The 14,609-nt window shown below is 36.7% G+C and overlaps 1 protein-coding gene across 1 annotated transcript; it reads left to right on the forward strand.

The window, feature by feature from the left end:
* Window positions 1-12,953: 12,953 nt before the first annotated feature.
* LOC129876195 (probable methyltransferase At1g27930) lies at window positions 12,954-14,158 on the forward strand. The gene has a single exon (XM_055951555.1). The coding sequence runs from the start codon at window positions 13,216-13,218 to the stop codon at window positions 14,083-14,085; it is 870 nt and encodes a 289-aa protein (XP_055807530.1). The 5' UTR covers window positions 12,954-13,215; the 3' UTR covers window positions 14,086-14,158.
* The last annotated feature ends 451 nt before the right edge of the window (window positions 14,159-14,609 follow it).

A 14,609-nucleotide genomic window follows, 5' to 3' on the forward strand; every position in this document is an offset into this window, starting at 1 on the left:
CTTTAATTGCTCCTTCAACTCTTTCAACTCAGTTGGGGTCATTCTATATGGAGGAATTGAGATAGGCTGGGTGTCAGAAAGAACATCAATCCCGAAGTCGATCTCCCTATCAGGAGGGACTCCAGGCAGATCCTCAGGAAAAATATCAGGAAACTCATTGACAATCGGAACCGACTCAAGGGATGGAGACTCAACATGGTCATCTTTTACTCGGACGAGGTGATAGATACACCCTTTTGAGATTAGCTTCCTGGTCCTAAAGTAAGAAATAAACTTACCCTTAGGCGTGACAGGACTCCCTTTCCACTCTATGACTGCCTCATTCGGGAATTTAAACTTGACAATCCGAGTCCTACAATCAATAGAGGCATAACAGACATAAAGCCAGTCCATGCCAAGGATCACATCAAAATCAACCATGTCTAACTCAACCAAGTCAACCAAGGTATCTCTGTGATGAATTGACATAGTGCAATCTCGATAGATTCTCTCAGCTAAGACAGAATCACCGACAGGAGTATCTATGCAAAAGGGCTCACGAAGAAAATTAGGGACTTTATTAAATTTACTAGCCACATAGGGAGTCACAAAGGATAGGGTGGCACCTAGATCCATCAATATATAACAATCAAGAGAAGAGACTCGAATCATACCCGTCACGACATTTGGAGAGTTCTCTTGATCTTGACGACTACCCATGACATATAAGCGGTTTGTACCTCTACTCGTACCCAAAGTAGTGCCCCTCTAATTACTCCTAGCCGGCGGTGCGGTGGATAAATGCTGGACTCTGTTTCCCCCTGTTGGACACTCCCTCTGAAAATTGTCCATTTGGCCACATTTATAACAACCAACTCTTCCCGCTCTGCATTCCCCCAAGTGGAGCCTACCACACTTACCGCACGGTGGCTTCTTCCTCGTACCTTGACTTACACTGGCTTGTGATTGAGAGCCCTGGGGTCTGAAATTTTGGCGACTCTGACCCTGCCAATCATACCTGTTCTGCGGCATAGGTAAACTAGCAGTAGACGAGGCATAGTTGGAAGGCCTCTTCTGGAAGAAGGACATGTTGACCTTGTTTTGCCTCTGTTCACCATCATGGCCTGCTGATTTTACCTTCTTGCTCAGGTGCTCTTCTCTGTCTTTTATTTTCTCCTCTTCCACCTGTTGAGCATACACCATTAATCTGGAAATATCCATATCTGAGATCAATAATGCTGCTTTGCACTCCTTCTTCACATGCCTCCCTAATCCAAAGACGAACTTTCTCATCTTTGACCTCACATCTAGGATCATTTCTGGAGCATATCTAGACAACTGGATGAACTTCAGGCTGTACTCCTTAACAGTCATGCCTTCTTGTTTTAGATTCACAAGTTCCTCCACTTTCGCTTCCCTCAATTCTCGAGGAAAGAAGTGGTCAAGAAAGGCCCCCTCAAATTCATCCCACCTAGCAGGCTCAGCATCCTCACCCCTACCTTATTCCTATTGAGTATACCAAATATTTGCCACATCTTTGAATTGATAAGAAACCAACTCAACCCCTTCAATTTCCGTAGCATGCATAGCTTTCAGAATTTTCCATATCTCATCAATAAAATTTTAGGGATCTTCGTCAACCTTAGAACCTGTGAATGCAGGTGGATTCATCCTCAGAAAGTCTCTAATTCTAGTGGCAGTAGATGGCTCTTGGGAACTAGAGCTGAGAGTCGGCGAACTCTGGTTACCACTTCGAGCAGCCATTAATTGCGTGAGCATTGCGATCGCCACACGAAATTCTACTTTTGATATGGGCATAGGTGGAGTAGCAGGCACTTGAGGTGCCTCCGCATATTTCACAGGTCGGCCTCTAGCCCTTGATGGGCGTACCTCTGACTGTGGCATCCCTGCATTATCAATATTCCTCTGGCTAGCGGTACATTTAGGAGGCATTATCTATAACGTATAAATGCACGAATTAGAAAGGAGTTTTATAGAGTTTAACTCTATCGCACGAATTCCAGAGTATGAAAGAAGTAAAATAATTCCTAATGTCTCATAGCCTCCTGATTATAAGTGTGGTGCACAACACACCCATAAGCAAGACTATACAAGAAGGCTCAACATCCTCCAGAGACTAGGAGGGCTCACCGACTAGCTGAGAGTGAATATGGATCTTCAACGGAGCGCCGGTTGATGATCTCTAGTACCTATCTCTGCATCATGAAACAATGCAGGCCAAATGGCGTCAGTACATGGAATGTACGAGTATGTAAAATGGCCGGATGAAACAAACATCAAGAAAGTATCAATCATTAACTCAGGATCTCAATTCATACATATGTACACAATATCTCACTCAAGAGTCCTAAGTCTAACAAGAAGTGTTCTAGACCGGACCAAATCTCATGCCACCCAACTCAACTGACTCGGAGTACTAGCAAGACCTAAATGGGAGTTTCTCTTATCCGATAACCATCACTTATGAGCCAGTGATAGTACAATAATCAGACGTCGTTGCCACGTCCGTTCATACCTTGCCAGGGCATGAATGCCTCTCTAATCATAGATACCATCGATTACTCAAGTCCTATCATGTCAGAACAAATAAATGGGAAACATCCGACTTTAACGGTTCGATCCCATGGGAAGCATCCGACTTTAACGGTTCCATCCCTACCTACATTGGCGGCGTAGTTTCTGGGGTTCGAGTATGGACTATACTCTTACCCGCTTCGGTGCTCGATACTCCTCCTATGACTCTATGCTCATAAGACTCCCTCCAATCATCTCAAACAAGCCCTCACGGCTAGTTTCATGTGGGACATTGCCAACTTATCAACTCTATTCTCATTTCAACTCAATTAAGTCATAATGGCAAGTTCCATTTAGGACCTCGTCCACTCGTCAATTCTATCCTCCAATTAACTCAATCAAGCCTCATTTAGACAAGCATTTATGACACCTCCTCAAGACTCATCACCACTCTATGACTTTAGCTCAACAATTCAAGTAGAATAACACATTTAAGGAAAATGACTTAAGCAACATAATCACTTAGCGAAAGAGATCAACAAAACATAATAACAAGTCGTCTCCATCAACTCATACTAACATGAAGGTTTTAGGAATTGCTTATCTCAACAACATCAACACATATGGCATTAAATAAATAGGGGACAAAACTCATTCAAACATGAACCATACCAACAAACTTTATTTTCATGGACATCTAACCTCAAAGCAAGAGTAGGGAACATGGGTGGACTCAACCCATGTTTTGGATAGCCTTACATACCTTGGTGAAGACTTGAAGAAAACCTTGATGTTGGGTCTTCAATGGGGACTCAAATCTTAAAGCTCTTGGACTCTTTTGTTGGAAATAGAGGAGAAGAAGAAGAGAGAGAGAGAGAAGCTCCTAGGGCTTTTTAGAGAGAGATTGAGGGCTAAAAATTTGTTCCCAAAATGTTCAAGGCTTGTGTATATATAATTTGGGACAATTCCCAAATTGCCCTCCCTCCAAAATTCTGAAAATTAAGACAAAACGCCCTTGGCGCGATAGTGGCGCGTCGCGCCCTTACAGCGCCAAGACCAATTTTGCCTAAAATCCTGCACACCTCACAGTGGCGCACCGCGCCAGAGACCAAACTACTGAGGCATGTTTCTGGCGCGATAGTGGCATGTCGCGCCCTTATAGCGCCAAGGCCAAAGTTTCTGGGTTCTGGAAATTTGCCCTGAAAAACCCTACACAACTTTTAGTGGCGCGTCGCGCCAAAGACCAAACTACTAAGGCATGTTTCTGGCGCGATAGTGGTGCGTTGCGCCCTTACAGCGCCAAGGCCATTTTCCCAGCAGTTGTAACCCAGGCCAAAAATGGAATTCCTGCCGTGCTAGTTTGCCTTAGGATCGTCATATCTTTCGACTCCGAACTCCAAAATTCACATTCTTGGTGGCGTTGGAAAGAAGACTCGGCGACCTTTGATTTAATAGATCGTGGGCCACCTAGATTGACGTCTTTCAAAAGATAGGGTCGTTAGAAGTTAACCCCTTGAACAACTCATCCTAAAACTTAGCCGCGACAGATTTTTTGGACTTAGCTCGGTCCTAGGGGTCCTTAGTGACCCCACATCACCTCTAACACTGCTCAATCCCTCAGAGACTCATCTTAATTCACGAATATACTTCAAAATACTCAGGTTTGACCCCACCCAAATACAAGAAGGGTCTGAATTTTAGGGAAAAATTTTGAGGGTTATTATACTTTTAAAGTAGGGAAGCTTCCAAATGAAGTTATTGAAAAGGAAAATTATTGCCTAATTCCAATTCAAAGGATGATGATAGAGAGAGGGTATGTTGTCAAGCAATCGCGCAAAAACTTGGGTTACAATCAACCGTTGCCAGTTCGAATCTCTATAAAAAGGATGAGCATTAACTACATTACCCTTGTGGAAGAATCTATGATGTTCAACAAGAAGCCTTCTTTGTTTGATCGACTTAGTGGCATGACTCCTAACATTTCTGCATTTGATCGGATAATCGAATCTACTCTAAAAACTTTAGTGTTTGATCGGTTGGGACCAATGAAGAATAAATACAAGTGTTAAGGAAATTATAAAACAATGGAAGAATGGGTACATTCTCGGGAGCATAATTCACCTGAGAATTGCCCAGTTTGATTTCTTCTAGAATGAGGTAAGAAACAAAACTTGTAGTTTCATGTGGAGATGTCGTGAGAGCTAGAACTCATGACATAGTTCACACTAGAGAGCGAGATGAAGATAAAGAAAGTGTGGGATTATCAAATCACATCACAATTTGTGACGAGGATAGTACTTCACTATATGCAAAAATTGAGGATGTGTTTGTTGATATTCATGCATGCCATCACATATCTTTTAATGGTGGTGATCCTCAAAAAGATGAGGATGCTGAAGATGCGCCACCTGAACTCGAGGAAGGGATAAAGAATACTGTTGATGCATTAAAGGAAGTAAATCTTGGGGTTAATGATGATGCAAGGCCTACATATGTAAGTGCTTCACTGGATGACGATAAAGAAAAGAAATATATTGAGCTGCTTATGGAATTTAGGGATGTATTTTCTTGGAGTTATTAAGAGATGCCAGGATTAGACCTTAAAGTTACAGTTCATCGTCTTGCTGTGAAGCGAGGTACTCGTCTTGTTAAACAAGCTCAACGTTGCTTTAGACCTGAACTGGTTCCTTTGATCAAAACTAAAGTTAACAAGCTCATTGATGCAGGTTTCATTCGTGAAGTCAAATATCCTATATGGATATCAAGATTGTACCTGTAAGAAAGAAGAATGGCCAAATACGAGTTTGTGTTGACTTTAGAGATCTTAATAATGCATGCCCTAAGGATGAATTTCCTCTTCTCATTCCTGAGCTTATGATTGATACCACAACTGGATACAAGACAATGTCTTTTATGAATGGTTCATCTGGATACAATGAAATTCGCATGGCACCAAGGGATGAAGAACTTACTGCATGTCGCACTCCTAAAGGTATGTATTGCTACAAAGTAATGCCTTTTGATTTAAAAAATATTGGGGATACTTATCAATGAGCCATGCAGAATATTTTTAATGACATGCTTCATAAAACTATTGAGTGCTATATTGATGACTTAATGGTGAAATCAAGGAAGAGTGATGACCACTTGTAAGATTTGAGAATGGTGTTCGAATGACTTCGAAGATACCAACTCAAAATGAACCCTTTAAAATGTGCCTTTGGAGTTACTTCGGGAAATTTTTTTGGTTTTATTGTTTGACATCAAGATAAGAAAGATGCTATTTTGAAGATGCCTGAGCCAAAAAATATTCATGAGTTAAAAAGCTTACAGGAAAAATTAGCATATTTTAGGAGATTTATTTCAAAGCTGGCAGAGAGATGTCAACCGTTCAGTCGCCTTATGAAGAAAGATGTTCCTTTTGAATGGGACCAATTTTGTACCAATGCTTTCGAGAACATAAAGTCTTATTTGATGAATCCTCCAATACTTGTAGGTCCTATATCTGGAAAACCATTAATTTTATACATTGCAGCATAAGAAAGGTCAGTAGGAGCACTTCTCGCACAAGAAAATAATAAAGGGAAAGAAAATGTCATGTATTACTTGAGTAGGATGATGACACAAAACGAGATCAAGTATTCACCTATTGAGAAGTTGTGTCTGGCATTCGTATTCTCGATTTAGAAGATGAAGCATTACTTCCAAGCTCATATTGTACAACTTGTCTCTAAAGCGAATCCTATCAAGTTTTTCATGTCTAAGCCTATCTTAAGTGATTGACTAGTAAGGTGGTACCTCCAATTTCAACAAATTGAAATTGTGTATATATTTCAGAAGGCAGTAAAAGGACAAGTGCTAGTAGATTTCTTGGCCAATCATCCAATTCTGAATGATTGGGAGTTATCTGATGAATTGCCTAACAAAGACGCAATGCTAGTGGAAATTCAGCCACCTTGGAAGATATATTTTGATGGTGCTGCACATCGTGAAGGAGCCGGTGCTGGAGTGGTATTTGTCACTTCCCATGGAGATGTTTTGTCGTACTCCTTCACTCTAACACAACACTGCTCTAATAATGTTGTTGAATATCAAGCACTCTTACTTGGGCTTGAAATGGCCGTTGATATAAAATAATTGCAACTACAAGTTTTTAGGGACTCCAAGTTGGTGATCTATCAAGTCTTGGGTAATTATAAAGTAAAGAAGCCTGAGTTACTCCCATATTACAATTATGCTCAAAGGAAAATAAGAAGGCTGATGTGTTGGCAGCTTTAGCTTCTGCATTCGTATCTCCTGATGAAATTCAAGTTGTAGTTTGCCAAAGATGGATAACTTCGCCTCCAGATGAGCATGAAGAAGAATTTTGTCAAGTTATCGCCACTTCGGAGGCAAAAATTGAAGATTGGAGACAACCAATAATAGATTACTTGTGTTATGGAATATTGCCAGAAAATCTTTGAAGAAGGACAGAAATCCGACGATGAGCCCCTCATTTTCTTTATTATAAAAATATACTTTGCATGCAGTCATTCGATGGAGTTCTTTTATGATATTTGGGGGGAGATAAATCTACTCAAGCTATGTAAGAAGCACATTTTGGAGTATGTGGAGCACATCAATCTGGGTCAAAACTTCATTTTCACATAAAAAGGATGGGATATTATCGGCAAACCATGTTGAAAGATTTTCTGGATTATGTCTGAAGCTGTAAAGCTTGCCAATTCCTTGTGAATTTTATACATCAACCCCCAGAAGTATTGCACCCAACTATTGCCTCAAGTCCATTTAAAGCTTGGGGTTTGGATGTTGTGGGACCATTGCCTAAGTCCTCTGGTGGACATTTGTACATCCTAGCTATAACTGACTACTTCTCAAAATGGGCAGAAGTTATTTCTCTTAGAGAAATGAAGAAAGAGAATGTCTCTAACTTCATTCGAGTCAATATTATCTACTGTTTTGGTATTCCTCAATACATATTGACAGATAATGGCAAGCCATTTGATAAAAAGTTAATGACGAAGATATGTTATTTTTTTGGCTTCAAGCAACGCAATTCCTTTATGTATTATGCGGCTGCTAATGGTCTCAGTGAAGCATTTAACAAAACACTCTGCAACTTGTTGAAGAAAGTTGTTTCCAATTCCAAGAGAGATTGGCATGAAAGAATGGAAGAGGCTCTTTGGGCATATAGGATTACGTATCGCATGCCAACACAAGCGACTCCCTATTCTCTTGTTTATGGAGTTGAAGCAGTCCTTCCACTTGAGCGTCAAATTCCATCATTGCGCCTTGCCATTCAAGAAGGACTCACTAATGAAGAAAATGCTCGGTTACGACTTGAAAAAATGGAGGCTCTTGATAAAAAAGACTAGAGGCCTAATAAAGTCTGGAATATTATCAAGCTCGTCTAGCTCGATATTTTAATAACAAGGTTCGTCTTAGATTCTTCCAAGTAGGTGATAAAGTTCTTGTTGTAAGAAGGCCTATTATTACTTCTCGTCGGTCTGGAAGCAAGTTCTCCACTAAATGGTATGGACCATATATGGTACAAGAAGTATACTCAAGTGGCGCTTACAAACTGGTTGACTCAAAAGGATTGCACATTGTCCATATTAATAGAAAGTTCATAAAGAGATACTATCCTTGAAGAAAAGAAACATGCTCCTTAAGGTACGAGCATAAATTGCATGTTACTCCTGGCTCTCAAGAGTATAAACTGTGCACGACATCAAAAAAAAGTCCGCTAGGTTGAAAATCTCGAAAGAGGCGGCCTAGGCAAAAGTTAGGACATAAAAAAATCACTCTTTCAAAATTACGTTATGACTTGATCCTTTTCACTGAGGTACGTAGGGGCTTGGAATTACATTCTGAGTTCAGTTGCATGAGCATCCAAAAAACACAGTCTCTCTTGATCCTTTTCTTCGAGGTCCATGGTGCTTAGAGTTACATCCTAAGTTTAGTCTCATAAGTTCAAAAGAAATGGGGAACTCTATTATTTGAGCATCACAATGTTCTTATAGATTGTCATATATAACGTATGAATTAGAGAAGGCCAATCAAGACAGAATTTAAATTAACGTCAAAGAAATATTTGTACAAATCCGTAAAGCTATTAGCTGTGATTATTGTACATAATGTAGTTCTATGAATCTTCTTTTCAGATTCTCTACACTGAGATATGAGTATTTTTAATAAGATCATACGAATATGAATCTGTCAGCTTTCCTGAATGTGAAGTTCATTTTTGATGTTTGTTTAGAGCGATCCTGAGGTACTTGAGCTATAAATTTTGGATATGTTTTAGATTAAGAAGTTTGGTTTCTGATAAATCAAGTCTCTCCTGGCTTTGGTACTCTCATACAATGATATATCTCTTGTACTATCAAAACACACAAGGTATCACAACTCTGAAGAAGAGGAAGTCAAATCTCTAAAGTAAACCATGATTCAATCTGTAAAAAAAAGTATTTTATTAGCGCTTAAATTAGTAATTCAATAATCATGGTCATGAATCTCAATAATGGACGATTATATTCTTTGAGCATGAACTATGCCTAATCTAAATGGTGTAAAGTCTTTATCAATCATATAAAGTCTTTGCCTCAGATGGTGTAAAGTCTTTGGCTTAGACTATGTGATGTATTTGGCCCAAACGGTGTAAAGTCTTTGCCATAAATCATGTAAAGTTTTTGCCTTAGACGGTGTAAAGTCTTTGACTTGAATTATGTGATGTCTTTAACTCAGATGGTTTAAAGTTTTTGCCACAAATCATATAAAGTCTTTGCCTCAGACGGTGTAAAGTCTTTGGCTTGGACTATGTGATGCCTTTGACTCAGATGGTGTAAAGTCTTTGCCACAAATCATATAAAGTCTTTGCCTCAGATGGTGTAAAGTCTTTGGCTTGAAATATGTGATATCTTTGACTCAGACGGTGTAAAGTCTTTTTCACAAATCATATAAAGTTTTTGCCTCATATAGTGTAAAGTATTTGACTTGGACTATGTGATTCCTTTGACTCAGATAGTGTAAAGTCTTTGCCACAAATTATATAAAGTCTTTGCCACAAATCATATAAAGTCTTTGCCTCATACGGTGTAAAGTCTTTGACTTGAACTATGTGATGTCTTTGATCCAGATGGTGTAAAGTTTTTGCCATAAATCATGTAAAGTCTTTGCCTCAGACGGTGTAAAGTCTTTGGCTTGGACTATAGGATGTCTTTGACTCAGATGGTGTAAAGTCTTTGCCATAAATCATATAAAGTCTTTACCTGAGATGGTGTAAAGTCTTTGGCTTAGACTATGTGATGCATTTGATTCAATAGGTGTAAAGTCTTCGTCAAAGATAATGTAAAATTATTGGCTCAAACAATAAAGCACCTTTGACTCCAATAGGATAAAAGTTCATTATATATGAAGTAATATTTTCACTTGAAAAAAAAACGTACCTCGTATCTTGATGAACTCAAAAGTTTATGCAAAAAGGAGCATCAAAATTGTCAATGTCAATGATAAGAAATAAATAAAAGGAGAGAGTTTATTTATAGATAAATAGTGATGGTGAGGGAGTCTTTCTCCCAAAGTAACTATAATTACTTTTTGGGTTAGGACTCTAGTGGAATGGTACAAATTTATTCTCTCCAAATCCTAATTGGTTGTGAAATTATAAAAAAATGGGTTATTTATATTCAAAAAGGAGTGTCTCCTTTCTGAATTCTAACTGGGTGATTATTATTATTATTAAAAAAATAGCCCCCAAAAAAATGGCCCATAAAAAAAAGGTCTAAACAAAATACCTCGTATTTTGATGAACTCAAAAGTGTATGCAAAAAGGAGCATAAAAATTGTCAATGCCAATGATAAGAAATAAATAAAAGGAGATAGTCTATTTATAGATAAATAGTGATGGTGAGAGAGTCCTTCTCTCAAAATAACTATAATTACTTTTTGAGTTAGGACTCTAGTGAAATGGTACAAATTTATTCTCTCGAAATCTTAATTGATTGTGAAATTGTGAAAATTTGGATTATTTGTATTCTAAAAAGAGTGTGTCATTTCTGAATTCTAACTGGATGATTACTATTATTATTAAAAATGGCCTAAAAAATGGCCCCCAAAAAAAGGTCTAAACAAAATACCTCGTAGCTTGATGAACTCAAGAGTGTATGTCAATGTCAATGATACAAATAAATAAAAGGAGAGAGTCTATTTATAGATAAATAGTGATGGTGAGGTAGTCCTTCTCCCAAAGTAACTATAATTACTTTTTGAGTTAGGACTCTAGTGGAATGGTACAAATTTATTCTCTCTAAATCCTAATTGGTTGTGAAATTGTGAAAAATTGGGTTATCCGTATTCTAAAAGGAGTGTGTCTTTTCTGAATTCTAGTTGGATGATTATTATTATTATTTAAAAAAAAGGATCTGCGGCCCAGGCAAAAAAAAGGAGGAGAAGAAATTATCTTATATTATGCTCTCTCGTTGTGTCTTGCAACACTGCAATTGATGCAAAATATGAATAGCATATCTCTATTTATAGAGATCCCTATAGTTGTTGTGGAAGTATTTGTTTCCATTTGAAAAACTTAAAATAATTATACTCCGAAAAAGACTTGAATTATTGGACTAATAATTGTAGTCATTGACCGACATTAATTATCTCTCTAAGTGGATTATGATTTCAAGCTTAAAGAATATAATAATAATTATTATTATAACTCTGATCATCATGCTTATATAAGGTCCTTCAATTTTTGGTTTTTATCCGATTATGGCGTGCGAGATTTACATGTATAATTTAATATTGACCTCAATTAAAATGTTAAGTTAATACTTCAAGCCTAGTCTTCAAAAAATAAAATATTTTGACAAGACTTGAAGTAGGGGGCATTTGTAAACATTAAAATTATATTGGATTTAAATCCGTAAATTAATTTAGACTATATTAAATTCAAGAAAATAGTCCAAATGATGTGACAATTCAGATCAAATAAATGATCCACTAAAAGCACATCATGTGTCAAAGTTATGTGGCAATCCAAGTCAAATTAAATAAGCCACTAAAATCATGTCACGTGTCGAAGTTATGTGGCAATCTAAGTCAAATTAAATAAGGCACTGGAATAATGTCACGTGTATATGTGACATGCTCTGACCAATCAAATTAAAGCTCTTACCAAAGAAATCTGATTGGTCAGTTCAAATCAACCAATCAAATCACACCCTCATACCACTTCCTACAACTATAAATAGGGGTCTTCATTATTCTCAGAGAGGAGGTTGAAAAAGAACAAGAAGTAAGAAGAGAACTCGTGGATCAAAGGCCACAAGTTTTCTACAAAGCTACAAAGTTCAAGTAATCAAATTCAAGATCAAGAACGAAAGAAAATATCAAGAAGTTCAAGATCAAGTTACTTGTTTATATTTATTATTCGTCATAACCATACAAGTGTTCGTGATGAATAATTCAAATCCAAATTTGAAGACGAAGATTCAAGATCAAGTTATTCAAGCCCTTGACTCTAAATCAAATTCAAGTTCAACATATTCCATATTATTTGAAAAATCAGAGGATTATCATAGAGATTGTAACACGCACTACATTTTGAAATCAAATATTACACTTTGTTAATCCAATTTTTCGGTCTTGACTATTTATTTTTCTCGACTCAAAAATTTATTGTTTACAGACATCTCTAATAATTGAATGATGTGATCGTGAAAACTACACGAAAAGAATCTTTTGGCTATAGTAATTTTTTTAAAAAAGAAATTTCTTTACTGTTTCTATATCTATAAAATAGGATAGGTGAAAATGTCTACGTGTCGGCACCACAAAAAAATAGAATTTATAAATTATTAAAATTAGTTTAAAAAATAAAAATAAAAATTGCAAGCACAAAAAAAAAGGAAAAGAAAAAAGAACTGAAAAAATACTAAATATCTAATTTTTCCTACTACTTTGACTTTTTACCCTTTTTTAAATTGAGAAGTGAGGCTAATTATTAGTTCAAAAATTCAAAAAAAAAAATGCGTCACGTTAGAGAGAAAAAAATAAATGCATCAAGTTGGAGAATTTTAAGGAGTGGTTTACCTGCCCCCTTACAATTTCAAATTATAAAATTAATATAAAATATGAAAATAAAAATAAAAATATTGATTTGTTTTCAAAAGTTTGATTTGTTTTCAAAAGTTTTCTATTATAACCTATCAAGGTTCTAAATGTTAACATTATCTCATATAAACTTTACAATATTATTTTATAACAAGTTAAATTTTGAAATTTTCAATAAATCAGTATTATGATTATGTTTGTCGACTAACCGTGCAACGCACGAAGTACATTTAATAACGAAAATCTAAATAAATTAAAATATTGACCGTAATTAAGTTCCATTTAATAACCAAGATCAAAAAAAGTTAAAATTCGCGCCTTCATTAATTGCCCATAAATTACGCCTAATATATAATTTGGGTTGTACATAGAAATAATGCATGTATCTTAGTTGGGGATAAAAATAATGGGTGCCAATAATTATAAGATTATCTATACATCCATGACTAATCACGTCGGTAACGTGCATGTCAGTACTTTCAAGAAAAAGTCTTATAAAAGCCTTTTTTTCTTCCACAGATATAAACAAGTTTCATACTTCAAATCACACCTTCTTCTTCGGAATATCAATTTCATCCCTTCAAAAATATGCAAAAACAGAGTCATAGCCATTTCAAGCCAGAGAGATCATGGTTCCTCGTTATAGCATTAGTAGGTTTATTAGGAGGTGCACTTTTCATTTCATTGTTTCTGAAAACGTCAAACAATTGGATCCTTTGCAACAACAATAAAGCTCCAAGCATGGGAAAATATCTTGTCGATGATCATGGAAAGAACTTGAATCCACAACAACTCCAACTCAATGCCATTTTACACTACGCCACATCACGAGTGATACCTCAACAAAATATCAACGAAATCAGGATATCTTTTGACGTTCTGAAAAATCGGACTCCTTGTAATTTTCTTGTATTTGGTCTAGGCCATGATTCACAAATGTGGGCATCATTTAATTCCCGTGGAAACACATTGTTCCTAGAGGAAGATCCGAAATGGGTTGAGACCATACTAAAAGATGCCCCTTTCCTTCATGCTGACACCGTGAAATATCGTACAATGTTATCGGAGGCCGATGAGCTAGTGGAACATTACCATAAAGAACCAGATTGTTCTGCCAAAAAATCATTTATTCGTGGCAATCATGGCTGTAAATTAGCATTAGATATGTTACCAGATGAAATTTACAATAAAGAATGGGATCTAATTATGATAGATGCACCAAGAGGGTATTTTGCAGAAGCACCTGGTAGAATGGCAGCTATTTATTCGGCAGCTGTTATGGCAAGAAATAGGAAAGGAAAAGGGGTTACACATGTGTTTTTACACGATGTGGATCGTAAGGTAGAGAAGATTTATGCTGAGCTCTTCTTGTGTAGGAAAAATTTGGTCAAAGGAGTAGGAAGACTTTGGCATTTTGAGATTCCTCCTGCTTCTAATGTGGGAAACAGTTTTTGCTAGAATTTATTAATGCCCTTTCTTTACAATTTTCCTTCCGTTTCTTTTCATTCCCAATGTTATTTAAATAATCGCATTTATTTTTCAAACTTCCAATTTTCTTTGTTCACATTGAGTCTGACTATTCAATTAAATTTTAAATTCATTTAAATTATCTATATAAAATATTTGTGTTTTGCACTAAAAGCAACTCACTTATTCAAGAAGATATTATCTAAAATAATGCTGCCCAGTTTTCTGGAGAAAAGCTCTTCATATTATTTTCAAGAAATTATGATAGGTAAAAGGAGTATGGATTAATTATTAAAGAAATTAACAATATATTTCATGGTTTGTGTACCTTAGTATTTCATCGTCTATCAAAATCACAAATCGAGAATTGCTTCAAGTTTCTTCTTTGAATCACTAGGAAACAAAGATTTTTTTCCACAAACTAAATGCATCTTTTTTTTTTTGGGGGGGGGGGGGGAACAGACCCTACACGAGGCTCCCACCTCTCGTGCACAGTCAGGGGTTGAGCAGCACCC

This window comes from Solanum dulcamara, chromosome 2, assembly GCF_947179165.1.
Source record: "Solanum dulcamara chromosome 2, daSolDulc1.2, whole genome shotgun sequence".
Lineage (NCBI taxonomy): Eukaryota > Viridiplantae > Streptophyta > Magnoliopsida > Solanales > Solanaceae > Solanum > Solanum dulcamara.